Source organism: Syngnathus acus, chromosome 9 (assembly GCF_901709675.1).
Source record: "Syngnathus acus chromosome 9, fSynAcu1.2, whole genome shotgun sequence".
NCBI classification, from domain to species: Eukaryota; Metazoa; Chordata; class Actinopteri; order Syngnathiformes; family Syngnathidae; genus Syngnathus; species Syngnathus acus.
This window is the reverse complement of record NC_051094.1, coordinates 5,055,315-5,071,757: the sequence shown is the minus strand read 5'-3', so window position 1 is coordinate 5,071,757 and position 16,443 is coordinate 5,055,315. Positions and strand designations below refer to the sequence as shown.

At 47.7% G+C, this 16,443-nt stretch overlaps 2 protein-coding genes across 2 annotated transcripts in view; both read left to right on the top strand.

Moving 5' to 3' along the window:
- Positions 1–9,317, top strand: part of LOC119127438 (C-type mannose receptor 2-like) — a 36,304-nt gene extending 26,987 nt beyond the window's left edge. The window contains exons 37-42 of the mRNA XM_037259378.1: positions 7,680–7,746; positions 7,816–7,943; positions 8,014–8,063; positions 8,122–8,295; positions 8,389–8,540; positions 8,619–9,317. Of these exons, the coding sequence (XP_037115273.1) occupies positions 7,680–7,746; positions 7,816–7,943; positions 8,014–8,063; positions 8,122–8,295; positions 8,389–8,540; positions 8,619–8,726 (679 nt within the window). The 3' untranslated portion in view covers positions 8,727–9,317. The remainder of the gene's footprint in view (positions 1–7,679; positions 7,747–7,815; positions 7,944–8,013; positions 8,064–8,121; positions 8,296–8,388; positions 8,541–8,618) is intronic.
- A 1,832-nt stretch (positions 9,318–11,149) lies between these two features.
- zcchc8 (zinc finger, CCHC domain containing 8) lies at positions 11,150–16,428 on the top strand. The gene is made up of 14 exons (XM_037258134.1): positions 11,150–11,358; positions 11,955–11,997; positions 12,068–12,142; positions 12,267–12,372; positions 12,465–12,542; positions 12,830–12,933; positions 13,043–13,108; positions 13,203–13,263; positions 13,344–13,474; positions 13,556–13,698; positions 14,007–14,113; positions 14,192–14,278; positions 14,366–14,474; positions 14,769–16,428. The coding sequence occupies exons 1-14, from the start codon at positions 11,175–11,177 to the stop codon at positions 15,845–15,847; spliced, it is 2,373 nt and encodes a 790-aa protein (XP_037114029.1). The 5' UTR covers positions 11,150–11,174; the 3' UTR covers positions 15,848–16,428.
- Positions 16,429–16,443: the final 15 nt, after the last annotated feature.

Sequence of the window (16,443 nt, the reverse complement as noted above, 5' to 3'; positions counted from 1 at the left end):
TGACGCCCAATGGATTGACGGATCCCCGTTCACTTACATCCACTCGAGTGCCGGTCGGTCTGAAAGCATGTCTGATGCTTGTCGGCTGCACTTTGGTAGAACGGCGGAGCGCTGAGATCTTGTCTCCCTCCCTCTAGGTGACGCCGAAGGTGGGAAGTGTCTTTCCTTAATCACTGACAGTGGCGACTGGAAGCACGACACGTGCGACGAGAAGAGAAGCTACGTCTGCAAGAAGATGAAAAAAGGTGAGTAAGTTGTGATGCTCCTCTGGCCGTCATTGCGCATTGACGTCCGTGTTTGCCCTGACGTCCGTCTTTGCCCTGACGTCTGTCTTTGCCTTTCCTCTTGCAGGAGTGGCAGAACTTTCGCTGTCTTCTGACGGTAAGTAGCCTGACAAAATTGGTCACAAATTCTGTGCAATGTTTCTTATTTTATTAAGTACGCAAATGTACTTGAATGTTTTTCGCGTTGACTCGCATGTGGCGATGTTTGTTTCACAAGCGTGCTTTAGAGAGGTGATTTTTTTTTTTTAGGGATCATTTCAAATTGTAAACGTCTCTGATGCCATAGGGCTAACCTAACAAGTTGAGTACCGGATCTACCAATTTGCCTGAGAACATGTGCAAGACACGGCTTGGCCAACCGTGACCTGCAAATTTTCCTTTTCTCAAAATGGTGGACTGAGGAGCTAAAACAGGAGTGTGCTCTGATCTGTTCCCCAAATTGTGCCCTCAGCCAGCAGGTGTGATCCCGGGTGGCTCGAGCACAACTCCAGCTGCTACAAGAAGGAGATGGAGCCCAACGGTTGGCTGGGGGCCTGGCACCACTGCTTCTGGATGGGCGGCAACCTGCTCTCCATCACCTCCTCGGCCGAGGAGGACTTTGTGAAGCGCACCATGGGCGAGGATACCCGCTTCTGGCTGGGACTCTCCAACCAGGTGAGACGGAAGCGCAAGCAGTCGTGGACTCTGCAGCGACAAGTGGGACTCTTTTTTTTTTTTTTTTGCTTCCCAGAAATGCGACGAGTTCTGGTGTCGCTTTGAAGGCGGGAGCCAGAACCTGACCTGGTCCGATGGCCAGACAACAACACACCGCAACTGGGCCTCAAATCAACTCGAAAGGTAAGACGTAACAACTTTGCATGCTGTTGTCAGGCGGAGACGCGTAAAGGTTCTGGAACCAATTTTGAGAAGGAGCACTCAAGGAAAAATAGGAAAATGTTCCTTTTTTTTTTTTTATCTACCGACAGCGCCAACGTTGCGTCCTGCGCCTACGTCAACCAAGGGGGAAGGGGTGAGCCCGGCATGTGGAGGTCTGGCTCCTGTGATTCCTCGTTGGCCTACATGTGCAAACGGCCGCTGAGTAAGCCTGCACGTCTGCGGTCACGTTGCCGTTGAAAGGCGCAAACGGTCTTTTTTTTTTTTTGCAGGCTGCCCGGAGGGACGGACGTGTTCCCCCAAAAGTGGTCTTGCTGTCGTGAAGAGTGAGTTGCAGCACTTTAACCACGTGGTCATGGTTTCCTCCTCAATGTTCTCCATTGTGGCCTCAGCTTCCACCTGCGACAATGGCAACCTACTGTATGGCGATCATTGCTACTTTTACTCGAAGCTGTACAAAGATTGGGAGGATGCCGAGAAGTTCTGTGTTGCCCAGAGTGGCCACCTGGCTAGCGTCCACTCATGGCAAGAGGCTCAATTCGTGTTTGGTGAGCGCTAAGACGAACCGCCGCAGTCGTCGGTCCCACAAAGCTGCCGTCATTTAGCTCCGGCTCTTCTTGCCCTGAAGCTGTTGTTGTCCTTCCTTTCCTCAAGATCACTCGGAAAGCGTTTGGTATTCTTGGCTGGGACTGAAGAAGAAAAGCAACAACTATGAGTATAGTGACGGAACAGCTTTTGTAAGTAAATTGCTGACGGACTTTGGAAAAGTTATTCTGCACGAGCTAGGTTGGGAAAGTTGAATTTTGTGCACAACAATTGCGCGGAGAAAGGGCGTTGGGAAGCTGAGAGTCCAACACCCTCATGTCGTCCACAGGACTATGCCGAGTGGCAAAATGACACCACGGGGGCCTGCGCATTCCCAAATTCTGTTGGGAAGATCGGCGGCAGCCCCTGCACAACGAAGCGGCCATTTGTCTGCAAAACAGGTGCAAAAATGTCCCTCCCGAGTGCTCCTTCATGCACTTGCTCACTCGCCCTCCTTTACCATGCAGCCAAACGAGGAGGGCCTCAACAGCTGCCACCATTAGTCAGCCAACAAGGTAGGTGTCTCACACTGCCGCCGTCTTCTACGCTGTGTGATGCTGTTTTGCCCTCCTGCGCCGTCTGTCTCGCAGGCTGGACTGACAAATGCGGCTGGTGGCTGGACGACCCCACCAACGACTTCTGCTACCTGATGATCCGCCAGCCCACCAAGACCTGGCAGGACGCGCAAGACGACTGCCAACGCCTCCACGGGAACCTGCTCAGCATCACCGACAACCATGAGCAGACCTTTGTACATGGTAGGCGGCCATTCATTGGTATCACAAACGAATGAATGAATGAATGACCGAAAGAATGAATGGAATGATGGAATGAATGGAATGACCGAATGAACGAATGAATGGTGTCGTTCCAAAATGTGCCACATGGGCTCCATTAGTGGGTGAGTAAAGCGTGTCTCTGGAAGATGCTGTTCCACCTTTGCCTTGGGTCCACAGGTTATGTCAGGTTTCTGCCCACTCTGTGGTTGGGCGCCAATGTCTCCACCACGGAAGATGACGCCCAATGGACTGACGGATCCCCGTTCACTTACATCCACTCGAGTGCAGGTCGGTCTGAAAGCATGTCTGATGCTTGTCGGCTGCACTTTGGAGGAACGGCCGAGCGCTGAGATCTTCTCTCCCTCCCTCCAGGTGACGCTGAAGGGGGGAAGTGTCTTTCCTTGTTCACTGACAGCGGCGACTGGAAGCACGACACGTGTGACGAGAGGAGAAGCTACGTCTGCAAGAAGATGAAAAAAGGTGAGTAAGTTGTGATGCTCCTCTGGCCGTCATTGCGCATTGACGTCCGTGTTTGGCCTGACGTCCGTCTTTGCCCTGACGTTCGTCTTTGCCCTGACGTCTGTCTTTGCCTTTCCTCTTGCAGGAGTGGCAGAACTTTCGCTGTCTTCTGACGGTAAGTAGCCTGACAAAATTGGTCACAAATTCTGTGCAATGTTTCTTATTTTATTAAGTACCCAAATGTACTTGAATGTTTTTCGCGTTGACTTGCATGTGGCGATGTTTGTTTCACAAGCGTGCTTTAGAGAGGTGATTTTTTTTTTTTTTAGGGATCATTTCAAATTGTAAACGTCTCTGATGCCATAGGGCTAACGAGTACCGGATCTACCAATTTGCCTGAGAACATGTGCAAGACAAGTTTTGGCCAACCGTGACCTGCAAATTTTCCTTTTCTCAAAATGGTGGACTGAGGAGCTAAAACAGGACTGTGCTCTGATCTGTTCCCCAAATTGTGCCCTCAGCCAGCAGGTGTGATCCCGGGTGGCTCGAGCACAACTCCAGCTGCTACAAGAAGGAGATGGAGCCCAACGGTTGGCTGGGGGCCTGGCACCACTGCGTCTGGGAGGGCGGCGACCTGCTCTCCATCACCACCTCGGCCGAGGAGGACTTTGTGAAGCGCACCATGGGCGAGGACACCCGCTTCTGGCTGGGACTCTCCAACCAGGTGAGACGGAAGCGCAAGCAGTCGTGGACTCTGCAGCGACAAGTGGGACTGTTTTTTTTTTTGCTTCCCAGAAATGCGACGAGTTCTGGTGTCGCTTTGAAGGCGGGAGCCAGAACCTGACCTGGTCCGATGGCCAGACAACAACACACCGCAACTGGGCCTCAAATCAACTCGAAAGGTAAGACGTAACAACTTTGCATGCTGTTGTCAGGCGGAGACGCGTAAAGGTTCTGGAACCAATTTTGAGAAGGAGCACTCAAGGAAAAATAGGAAAATGTTCCTTTTTTTTTTTTTTATCTACCGACAGCGCCAACGTTGCGTCCTGCGCCTACGTCAACCAAGGGGGAAGGGGTCAGCCCGGCATGTGGAGGTCTGGCTCCTGTGATTCCTCGTTGGCCTACATGTGCAAACGGCCGCTGAGTAAGCCTGCACGTCTGCGGTCACGTTGCCGTTGAAAGGCGCAAACGGTCTTTTTTTTTTTTTTTTTTTGCAGGCTGCCCGGAGGGACGGACGTGTTCCCCCAAAAGTGGTCTTGCTGTCGTGAAGAGTGAGTTGCAGCACTTTAACCACGTGGTCATGGTTTCCTCCTCAATGTTCTCCATTGTGGCCTCAGCTTCCACCTGCGACAATGGCAACCTACTGTATGGCGATCATTGCTACTTTTACTCGAAGCTGTACAAAGATTGGGAGGATGCCGAGAAGTTCTGTGTTGCCCAGAGTGGCCACCTGGCTAGCGTCCACTCATGGCAAGAGGCTCAATTCGTGTTTGGTGAGCGCTAAGACGAACCGCCGCAGTCGTCGGTCCCACAAAGCTGCCGTCATTTAGCTCCGGCTCTTCTTGCCCTGAAGCTGTTGTTGTCCTTCCTTTCCTCAAGATCACTCGCAAAGCGTTTGGTATTCTTGGCTGGGACTGAAGAAGAAAAGCAACAACTATGAGTATAGTGACGGAACAGCTTTTGTAAGTAAATTGCTGACGAACTTTGGAAAAGTCATTCTGCACAAGCTAGATTGGGAAAGTTGAAATTTGAGCACAACAATTGCGCGGAGGAAGGGCGTTGGGAAGCTGAGAGTCCAACACCCTCATGTCGTCCGCAGGACTATGCCGAGTGGCAAAATGACACCACGGGGGCCTGCGCATTCCCAAATTCTGTTGGGAAGATCGGCGGCAGCCCCTGCACAACAAAGCGGCCATTTGTCTGCAAAACAGGTGCAAAAATGTCCCTCCTTGCGCTCCTTCATGTACTTGCTCATTCGCCCTTCTTTACCATGCAGCCAAGCGTGGAGGGCCTCGACAGCTGCCACCATTAGTCAGCCAACAGGGTAGGTGTCTCGCACTGCCGCAGTCTTCTACGCTGTCTTATGCTGTTTTGCCTTCCTGCGCCGTCTGTCTCGCAGGCTGGACTGACAAATGCGGTTGGTGGCTGGACGACCCCACCAACGACTTCTGCTACCTGATGATCCCCCAGCCCACCAAGACCTGGCAGGAGGCGCAAGCCGACTGCAAAGGCCGCCAAGGGAACCTGCTCAGCATCGCCGACTCGCTCGAGCAGCGCTTCGTACGCGGTAGGGGGCCATGAATTAAAATATATTGGCCATAAACAAGTGGATCAATGCTTATTTTCCAACATGAAGCAAACGAGAAATAGAAGCTAAAGTAAATCGAAAAAGGCGTCATGTCTTCGTCCGCGGTCTTCATACGCGGAAGGCTGGCCATGAATTTGCTGTCTTTGATAAAAAGCTTTTTTTCCTGCTACGCCTTCCTTTCCAACTCAAAACCTGATAAACCCGAGATATGGCCAGCGTTGCTTTGTTTTTGTTTTTTTGTTGTTGTTCTTTCACTCTTTGTTGCAGTATTGTTAGCGCTTTGTCACGGCTGTGCCGCAACCATCAAGTTGTCGTGCAGAGTCAAGTGTGAGTCGTTATGGAATCATCTTGCATGTTCTCCTTGGGATCCAAAGGTATCGCCAAGCTTCTGGGGATGAATGATGATGCCTCACTGTGGTTGGGCGCCGACGCCTCCATCAAGCGTGACGGCGACAAGTGGACTGACGGATCCCCCTTCTCTTACCTCCACTCGAGTGCAGGTCGGGCTGAGGCGGTTGTCAGTTGCACTTTGGAGGAACGGATGAGCGCTCAGATCTTGTCTCCCTCCCTCCAGGTGTCGCTGAAGGGGGGAAATGCCTTTCCTTGCTCACTGGCAGCGGCGACTGGAAGCGCGACAAGTGCGACGAGAAGAGAGGCTACGTCTGCAAGAAAAGAGGTAAGTGAGATGTGATGCCCCGCGGTAGACCGTCATCACGTGTCGACATCGACGTTCTGTTTCCCGCTTCTAGAAAAGACACATCAGCTGCCGCCACATGACGGTAAGTCGCCTTCAACGTCTCTGTAAAAAAAGACGGAGAGAAGTCAACGGTTGTGCTCTTACAGGCTACAAGGAGAAACTTCTCTGCCAAGACGATTGGAAATCCCTTGAATGTCCCGATGAAAGAGTCATCCGCATACGGTGGGCTTTCCATGGACGGAAGCGTAGCGACGTCTGTCCGAGTGGCAGCGGATCACGCGGTAAGAATCCTCCAGTGGCATCGTTGTTTTTGGCTCGCTGTCCTGTCCTGCCGTTTCTGTCACGAGGTTTTCACATACCGTCAGCGTTGGAGGTAACTCGTTTGTACATATAACTCAATATCAATATCCGTGGGCATTGACGTGTGAGCGATGGCAATAGAAAATGTTTATTTAACTTTTTCTTTGAATAAAAATAGAAAACGAAAAAGAGCTAAGCCGGGCGCTTTTTTGATTCCTCTTTTTCTAATAGTCATTAACCATTAAAATTCCCTACGTCCTGTAACAAGTTGAAGTCAGTATGTAAGTGTACGAATACAATGCGCGTGAAATGGTGGTGTGTTGTCACTTGCAGATGACTGCAGGGTGGAAGGGGCTCTCCGGTACTTTAGAGGATTGTGTGACAACTATCAGATTTGCCCCATTTACCCCATTTACCTTACGGATACGGACTCCTGCCCTGGTGTCTCCAAATACCTCCACGTCGTCTACAGCTGCGAGAAGAAAGGTGGGCTTCACATCCTGACACTTGTCGATGGATGATATGCCAAGGAAAGAATGCAACGGATCGCCAGATAGAGCGTCGGCTAGGAACGGGTGACCAGACATGAGAATGAATGAGCGAGCGTTCCTTCCACATTGTCTTTTTTTTGTCTTTCCTCAGTGTGTCTTGATAGTCTGGGCATCGCTGACGGGAGAATCCCAGACTCTTCTTTTTCAGCCTCTTCCTCTGCGATCAATGCCGAACCTCACAAAGCGCGTCTGGGGGGCAGTGGTTGCTGGAGCCCCTCCGAAATGCGTACGTAAAAAAAAATCACAGCTCGTCGACCTCGTCCGTCGTAGTTTGGTATCCTGAGCAATGGAACGCCTTCCGCCCTCAGTCGGCAGCTGGATCCAGGTGAACCTCGGTCAGAACTTCAAGGTGACAGGCGTCGAGACCCAGAGCTGTACATACCGATTGCAAAGTTCCAGCAGATTTGCGATGCTGTTCAGTACTGACGGAGTGACTTGGCATCGCCACCCAGTACAGGTGAGCGGTCATCGAATTGTTTCGTCGTCCAGGCTGTTGTCATTTATTGCAAACGCGCGTGTTTTGTTTCCAGCCTACCTTGGGGACGTATATTGTAACCAGGCCCGTGTTCGCCCAGTACGTCCGCCTCCTGCCAATGTTTTTGGGCCTACGCTTTGACGTCTTAGGGTGCACGTCTGACGACACCCCTCGCAGTGAGTACGACGTTTGGAGTGCAGTGAGAAACTAGCAAGAAACGGGCTTTGATTTTCCCTTCTGACCCACAGACATCTTATGCAACAGCACAGCCACCGACCTCAGCCTCGACGGTTCAATGACGTGAGTCAGACTTGGTATGACGTTTCTTGCCGAAAAGGCCTCCTCCGCTCAACGAATATCTTCCGCAGGGTCCGGTGCCCACTGGGCTGCGCCCAAGCTGACTACGCGGTCTACGGAACACGGATCTACGAACAAGTATGTTAATTACTGCAGGACCTGCCGGCGGAGTTCTTGTCCTTTGTCTGAGACGTTCTCTGAGTGCAGGACTCAAACATCTGTGCGGCTGCTATTCACTCGGGCATCATTGAGATTGGAGGAGATGTGACTTTGCTGAAGAGCCTGCCACAGAAAGCCTACAAAGGCTCCACCTGTAACGGAATCATCTCGAAAGTGTGCGTGCTCCGCTTTCACTGGCGAGTCCACTCAAAGATGCCCGGCTCATTCTCACTTTACTGTCTGCAGATATGTTGACAAATTGGCTACGTTTCCGTCCTTCACTTTTGCTGACATGGGTGAGTAGAATGTCCAGAATAGAAAGCATTTCTTCACGTGACGCCATCTTGCACGCAGAGCCGAGATGCTCGGGACCTGACTGGGAGGAGTTTGCGGACTTCTGCTACAAACATTTTGACACTAAGAAGTCGTGGTACGGCGCTCGACACTCCTGCTGGGGTCTCGATGCCAATCTGGTGTCCTTTCGCTCTGAGACTGAGCGGGATTGGCTGCAGGACCTCATGAAGCTTGGTGCGTGCGCGCGCTAAGCGTCGCTCGCATCTGCTCAATATCTGCCATATCTGGAAAGCGAATGAGAGCTCTGTTGCCGTTTGTCCTCTGCAGCCCCTGGAGACACGTGGACCGGACTGAACGACCTGGTCAATCGCGGCAGATTCGTGTGGTCGGACCGCCAGAAGGTGCCGACCTTCACCAACTGGGCTCCTCCAGGAAGACCTACCGGCCTGATGGAGAATTGCGTGGCCGCCTTGAGCCAGGTAGGTGCAGAAAAGACTGAAGAACCCGCTCGCCGAAGACAAGTTTAGATTTAAAATCAATTTCATTTTGACTTTCAGTCTGGCAAATGGAAGAAGATGTCCTGCATGGAATTAAACGGCTACGTGTGTAAGATGCCCGTAGCGCGTTATCCGCTGGATTTGGAAAGTGCCAATGCAAGTTGCTAGTATTCATATGAATGCAATTGACCTTGCATGATCATTCTGCTTGGTTTACCATGCATTTTGATTGATTTACCATGCATTGTTATGATTGATTAACCATGCATGAGTCTTTTTGTTAGATTTACCATGTGTTATTATTCTGTTTAAGTTACCATGCATTCTTCTTCTTGACTTAACATGTGATATTATGATTTACCATGCATTCTTATTATTTTGTTAAATTTACCATGCATTATTATGATTGATTAACCATGCATTAGTCTTTTTGTTAGATTTACAGTGTTATTATTCAGTTTAAGTTACCATGCATTCTTCTTCTTCTTCTTGATTTAACGTGATATTATGATTTACCATGCAATATTATTTTGTTCAATTTACCATGTGATATTATGATTGATTAACCATGCATTAGTATTTTTGTTAGATTTACCATGTGTTATTATTCCGTTTAAGTTACCATGCATTCTTCTTCTTCTTGACTTAACATGTGATATTGTGATTTACCATATTATTTTGTTCAATTTACCATGCATTTTTATGATTGATGAACCATGCAGTAGTCTTTTTGTTAGACTTACCATTCTGTTTAAGTTACCATGCATTCTTCTTCTTGACTTAACATGTGATATTATGATTTACCATGCATTCTTCTTCATCTTGACTTAACATGTGATATTATGATTTACCATGCATTATTATTATTTTGTTCAATTTACCATGTTATTATTCTCTTAGATTTACCATGCATTTCCATAATTGATTTCTTATATTTCATTTACTTATTGTTAAATTTACCATGCATTATTATTCCATCTGTTGTTTTACCATGTTTATTTGACCAAAAAAATAATAAATTAATAAAGACAATTGGTGTCACCTGTTAACTCATTTAATAGTTTACTGATTTTTGGACAGGAGAATTTTATACTCTGGTCAATTTGATCATAATTTATTACTCCCGAGGTACAAGTATTGGTCAGACCTCATGACGCCATTTGGGTGCATTTTGAATTGCTCTTTGTAACAATTTGAAAAAATGATTGTCACATGTCAAAACATACAAAGAGATTGAAATTGCGTTTCCTACTATCCCACGGTGTAGACAAGACATTAGACCCAATTGGTCCACAGACAAACAAAACATTCAAGTAAACTATATAAAAAGTAAAAATAAGAAGGCACATACAATGAATAAATAAGAGCAACTTGGTTGAAATGGTGCAATTGTGCATACAGCAGACGGGCAGTACAATAGCGCAAAAGTACAAGTGGAGTAGTGCAAGGCAGCCATCATGGTCCAAAAGGCCAGGAATCTTATGCAGCCGAGGGGGGAGAGAGTTCAGGATCCTGACAGCCTGATGTATGAAGCTGTTGGTGAGTCTGGTGGTGCGGGAGCGCAGGCTTCTGTACCTCTCCCCAGAGGGCAGTAGATCAAACAAATTGTGAGCGGGGTGACTCACATCACTCACAATTGTGGTCGCCTTGCAGGTGAGGTGGGCGGTGTAAATGTCCTTCAGGGAGGGGAGTGAAGCACCAATAATCCTTCCAGCTTTGTTCACTATGCGCTGCAGGGCTTTCCTGTTGTATTCAGTGCAGCTAACTCCACACAGCGATACAGCTGGAGAGGATGCTCTCAATGGTGCCTCGGTAGAATGTGGTCATGATGGCTGGTGGAGCACTTGCTCGCCTGAGTTTCCGCAGGAAGTACAGGCGGCACTGAGCTTTCATCGCTAGTGATGCAGTGTTGCTGGTCCAGGAGATGTCTTCACTGATGTGCACCCGCAGGAATTTGGTGCTGGTCACTCTCTCCCCCACAGCACCGTCGATGGTCAGTGGCAGGTGTTGGGTGTGACCTTTCCGGAAGTCAACAACAATCTCCTTGGTCTTGCTGACGTTCAGCGGGAGGTTGTTGTCCCTGCACCACGGGTCAAAAGGTCGACCTTCAACCTGTATTGAGTCTCGTCGTTGTATATTGCTTTGTAACAATTTTTATATTGCTATGAACGTAATCAAATACATCCATTGTCCAAAGCGCTTATCCTCACGAGGGTCGTGGGTAGCCTCTCACCATAAAAAAAAAAAAAGAACGGAGACATCCTGTCAAATTTGGCGTGAATTTTAAAGGCAGAGCTGAATCTTTGCGTGATTCGAAGGTACATATAGTATATATTCGAGGATTTGGTATACCCCCTCCCCCTAGAGGGCAGCAATACGCCGTGATGCGTCTACACTGCTGGAAATCTGACGAAAGAAAGAAAGAAAGAAAGAAAGAAAGAAAGAAAGAAAGAAAGAAAGAAAGAAAGAAAGAAAGAAAGAAAGAAAGAAAGAAAGAAACCAATACAAGCCACCGTTTAGGTCACCTGATAGGGCTGTGCCATATCTGACCAATCAACGCGAGCTATCTTTTACCAATGCTCTTCCTCTCCTTGACCCGGGTCTACAACGGAAAAAATGGCTGAAGTCTATTTTGGAGACGCGGAGTTGTTTGAACAACTGGATGACTTCACCCCGGCCCCCACACATATTCGTTTCCCGGAAGAGAACGACGCGGACACGGCAGAAGATGAAAAGACGCAGGGGCTCCGGAGTCTCCTGAACGAGCGCGACGACTCCATTGAAAAGTTAACGGAGGAGAATATCCTTGCGGTGTTCGCGCGCATAGCAATTTCCGATGCTAACTGCTAGTTAGCCGTCAGGAAAGGTTTCTTTATGCCCACCCCAAATCACTCCAACTCGGGATTTAACGCCCACCCATAACAAAAGCGATCGACAAAGAGACTGCCCTCCCGTTCACAGTTGCTATGGTTGCAAGCAACAAACTTCGCCTTCGGTCGGTTCGTATTGTGAAGAGAACTTCACATAAACGCAGACGTGGTGCTGTTTACCTTGTCTTGATAAATCCTTATCATTCAAGACTTTAAAGAACAACTTGGATTAACAAATAAACAAAAAGTTTTGCCTCTTACATGTAGCAGTGGTTGTCACAAAACAGATGGTCCTAAACATGCATTAGGTAAGAATGTAATGTTAATTTGCAGTAACGCTCCAAAACTGACTTCGAATGACTATTATCACCCGACTATTGAGTACCGATTTGTATATTTACACATATATGTCGTAATTGGCGTGCTCGATATAAGTCATGCTGCACAGTAATTACTTTAAACTGGATTGTGGGATATGTTACTTTTTTTACCTTCGAAGTATTGTCATCCTTATCTTGTTCTTCACATAAATCGTTGAGGCGAAAGCTGACGATCCTGATGCGGCCCAGGTGACAATATGACACGGCAGTGGTGGGGTTTCATTTCGAAGAGTTGTGGCTTATGTGTGTTTGCCTTCAGCGGAATCACAATAGACGATGTCGACGTCGATGGCCCCATCGCGCAGATTATTTATTCCAACAATGCCATATCAAAGTAAGTTTTAAAGCAACATAACGTTTTCAAAGTGGAGTTTGAAGATGGGGCTAAATCTCTAAAGTGGGATTTCATCCAGAAAGTCCTTTTTCCAGAAAAACTGACTAAGACTTTTCTTTCCTAGGCAGTGTCGTCAAGAAATTGAGGATAGCGTCTGTGGCGTCATACTGAAACACCATCAAGAGGAAAATCGCAATCGACGCTCAGCATCATCACACCTGAAGCCTCAGGTGTGTGTGTCTTGATATAATATATCATTAAATATATATATATAAATAATTCTGCTTTCCGTCTGACCCCCAAAAACCTGTCCTCCGTGAAGCCATCGTCATTTGCCTTGGACGAAGACCCACAAAAGGTGACCTCCACCAGCGTGAGAACAACATCCGAAGCTTTTAATGTGAGTACGCACGCAGCCACTAACTTTGATTTCATGGGGCGACAAACGGACTCGACTAGTAAGACTCGACATAAAACACCGCCACTCACCTCTCCCGCCTTTTTGAGCTGCAAGCAGTCATTGCCCATTTGACAAGCAATTTATTGAGAACACTGGACAGAATTAACTTGTTTTTGTAGCACATTAGGTTTTTGAGATATTTTCTTTTCGCTATGTGGATTTTTCCATCATAGCAATGATGTATGTAATGTAAATTACATAACTTTGCATAAATGTGTGTGAGACAGGTGGTGGGCAGCGTGTTGTACTTTGACAGCTTCAGTGTGGACAAATTGGGACAGCCGCTGTTTAACGACAACCCTCAGCACACCGACGGATGGGAAGTTCCAACGTATCTTAAAGACACGGCTGAACCCAGAGCCTTTTGGAGCCTTAGAACGCTCACTCTGTTGTCGCTTGTGTCTCCTTTATGAATTGTCATTTCCTTAAGTGGCGCAAAGCTACCCGCAGGTCTTCAGCCAGGTTATTGGCACAGATGGACAAGAAATAGACGTGAAGGAAAAGAGGTGGTCTAGAAAAACCTGTTATTAAAAAAAAAAACTGCCGTTGAGTTCACTAATTTACGAATTATTAAATTTTGATTATTTGTGTCTATGGCAGGTCTAAGTCTATGTGCTTTAACTGCGGCTCGAGTGCGCATCAAATGAGAGACTGCCCCAGGGTGAGTCAACGCATGTTCGGAAACCTTATTGCCTTTATAAAAAAGAAGCCGGTACAGTGGCCTCGCTTGTGTGTCGTCAGCCCAAAGACATGGCAGCCATCAACGAGAGAAGAAAAGAGTTCAACCAGAGTCAGGCCGGTCTCAGTAACCAGCGCTACCACGCAGACGAGGTGGAGGAGCGCTTCTCCAAATACAAGCCGGGCGTCTTGAGGCATGACATGCCCGTCGCACACGCTGGCGATTTAAGTAAAGCTCCATTTTTGTAAAGTGATGTGTGTGTCGTTGTGTGCAGCGAGGAGCTTTTGTCCGCGCTGGGATTGGACGGCAACACCTTGCCGCCGCTCATTTATCGCATGAGGCAACTGGGCTACCCGCCAGGTTGGCTCAAGGAAGCCGAAATGGAGAACTCGGGTTTGACGCTCTATGATGGAAAGGGTAGGACTACTTGTTGTTTCTTCAATTCATGTAATGGGCATTTATTAAAAAAACGTTTCCGTGATATGTTCTGAAAGCAAGAATGGATTTGCATAATTTTTCATCCAAGATGTCAATATTCAAAGTATCGTATTTTCCCGCAATCTGGGGTAGGCTCCAGCAACCCACGTGACAATGAAAGCGGTGCAGATGAATGAGTTGGTCACGTTTGTTTATGTGGGCATTTTTATTTTTATTTTTTTCCCTTCCCCTGAATCTTTTTTTTTTTTTTGTGAAAAACAATCTCTCGCTGTTGTTTTGATGTCTAGTGTCAAATGACACCTGTATGACCAGCACACAAAACATCTCTTATGATGTTTCCAAACTGGTGGATTTCCCTGGATTCAATGTGCCCGCACCACATAAAGTCAAAGACGTGAGTTAACGACACAGTTACCTATGTAAAGGTCAGGGGCAAAAACGAAAAGGTTTTGTCTTTTGTGCTTCCGTGCAGGAATTCATGCGCTACAGTTCAGTTCCCATGCAGAGCAACCACTTGAAGCACAACTACGCCGCTTACCTGTCCACCCACTTTGCTTCGGTAACACTAAACGCTGGAAACATTGATTGTGTTTAACTTCGCCTACCTTCTATTTGTGTCATTATTGTGTCAATGACGTGTCAACAGCCAGACGGCCCGAGCAGGAAGAGGCCCCATGAGTCGGACTCGTCCCAACAACGCGGGAAGCGGCCCCGGTCCAGCCATGATAACAATTCTGACATGGATATTGAATCAGGTAAACCCAAAATCATATTCATGGTAAATTTGTGATAGCTGGTTAATGGGGTTACTGTAGGGAACACATATCCTGTGTTTTTTGAAAAAATTTACAACAATCTGGTCAGCGTTTTATTGATTTATAATACCTGATCCTTCTTTCTCTTGCGTTTTCCCACATAATTATTTTTTCTTCATGGCAGAAATGGGCATAAATTATTTGCTGATTTTTGCAATATGCAGCCTCTTTTACTTTCCTCCTGCAAATGGCGCAAGTTCGTCGTAATAAAAGTTTGACATTCCTGCCCTCCAGATCCCGGAACCCCTTACCACACGCCCCGCCACAGCAACTTGGGCTCCCCTTGCTTCAGCTCGCCACCGCCTCTTCCGCACGGCACACCGCCTGACACCCCGACGCCGCCGCCCTTGCCCAAAAGCACGCCTCCCCCAACGCCAACCAACGGCTCCCCAGCGGCGCAGGGGCCCCACTGGGTGGTGGTGGACCAGGCCACGGAGGGGACGGAGGATGAGCTCACCCTGGAGGAGCTGGAGGAACAGCAGAGGCTGATCTGGGCGGCGCTCCAAAATGCAGAAACGGCCACCAGTAGTGACCCAGAGACGCCGGCGATCGGAACCCCTGCGATGGGGTCCCCCAGCACGTCCACCCCAGTAAGAGGCGACTCGGAAATGGAAAAACTTGTAGAAGTGGGTGACTCTCAGGATGAGATTCAAATATTGCCTGGAGAAGTTTGTCCTCAGAAAGGTGGCACACCTAGCCTGGCCGGAATCCAAGATGGCAGTACCCCAAGTCCTGCTATGATCAAATTCTCAGACGATAACATCCCTCTTGCCCAATCTGTGAACAACAGCGCACAAAGTCCTTCTGCACTTAAATCCCAACGAGACCGTCCTCAAAAATCTCCAAATGAAAGTCCTGAAAGCCCTTCTCCACTTAAATTACAAGAGGTTAGCCCCCAGAGTCCCAGTCCCTGCAAATCCCATAAGGACAGTCCCCAAAGTCCTGTTCCCAGAAAATGCCAAAAGGACAGTCCCCAAAGTCCTGTTCCCAGCAAATCCCGAAAGGACAGTCCCCAAAGTCCTGTTCCCAGCAAATCCCAAAATGACAGTCCCCAAAGTCCTGGTCCAAGCAAATCCTTAGAAGACAGTCCCCAGAGCACCGATCCAGATTCCCAAGATGCAAACAGGCCCCCCAAGACCCTGACTCCCAAGGTGTCAGCCGTTCCCCACCGGAGCCGCTTCGCCGAGGGAATCGTGCCTTTCGAGGACACCCCCGAATTCACAGAGGTGGCTGAAGCCACGGGGACGTACCTCCGCATCAGAGACTTGCTCAAGAGTTCGCCTCGCAATTTAGCCAAGAAAAAAACAGACTGAAAAAAGAGAAGAATCTTCTTGCTTGGATCATGTTTTTACTTGTGGGGGTTTTTTTGTACAGCATCTCCAAGGCACAAAGGGAAATGCTGCAAAATATTTTTAATGTTTTTTATTTCATCATTAGTTTTATTTGTAAAAATGTTAATTTGTGACAAAGTGGATTTTGTCTTTTTTGGTAGCCCTATGCAACAGTTTGAAGTAAACATGTCAAATTTGCTGCACTGTCTATTCAAGCTAGTGTGTATTTATTTTTGTATTATTTTTCTAAAATGTTCATCCATTAAATTACAGGGCAGATATTAACGACCATTTTTACTCGCATTCACACCAGGAGTATAAATATAAAGTCTGCACCCTAGTTCAAAAGTAGACCATGATAAATTGTCTCAAAGTTTACTAAAACAACTGAAAAATCGTTTCAAGAGTGGCGGTAAATAGAAAAATGTTTGCGTGTATATTTAGAATAGAATAGAATGCCCTTTATTGTCATTTTACAACTTAATTGTACAACAAAATTGGAGAACTTCTCCCTTTCCAGTGCACTAAGAATGAAGAAAAGAATTCCCAAAAAACAAAAATTAAGAAGCATAAAGGCA

What these genes read in the sequence shown, in the direction of transcription:
- zcchc8 (XM_037258134.1), top strand. Translation starts at nt 11,175, where the DNA reads ATGGCTGAAGTCTATTTTGGAGACGCGGAGTTGTTTGAACAACTGGAT. An exon ending in ACGATCCTGATGCGGCCCAG is followed by an intron (nt 11,998 to 12,067) that starts GTGACAATATGA and finishes GTTTGCCTTCAG; the next exon opens with CGGAATCACAATAGACGATG. An exon ending in GACGGATGGGAAGTTCCAAC is followed by an intron (nt 12,934 to 13,042) that starts GTATCTTAAAGA and finishes AGTGGCGCAAAG; the next exon opens with CTACCCGCAGGTCTTCAGCC.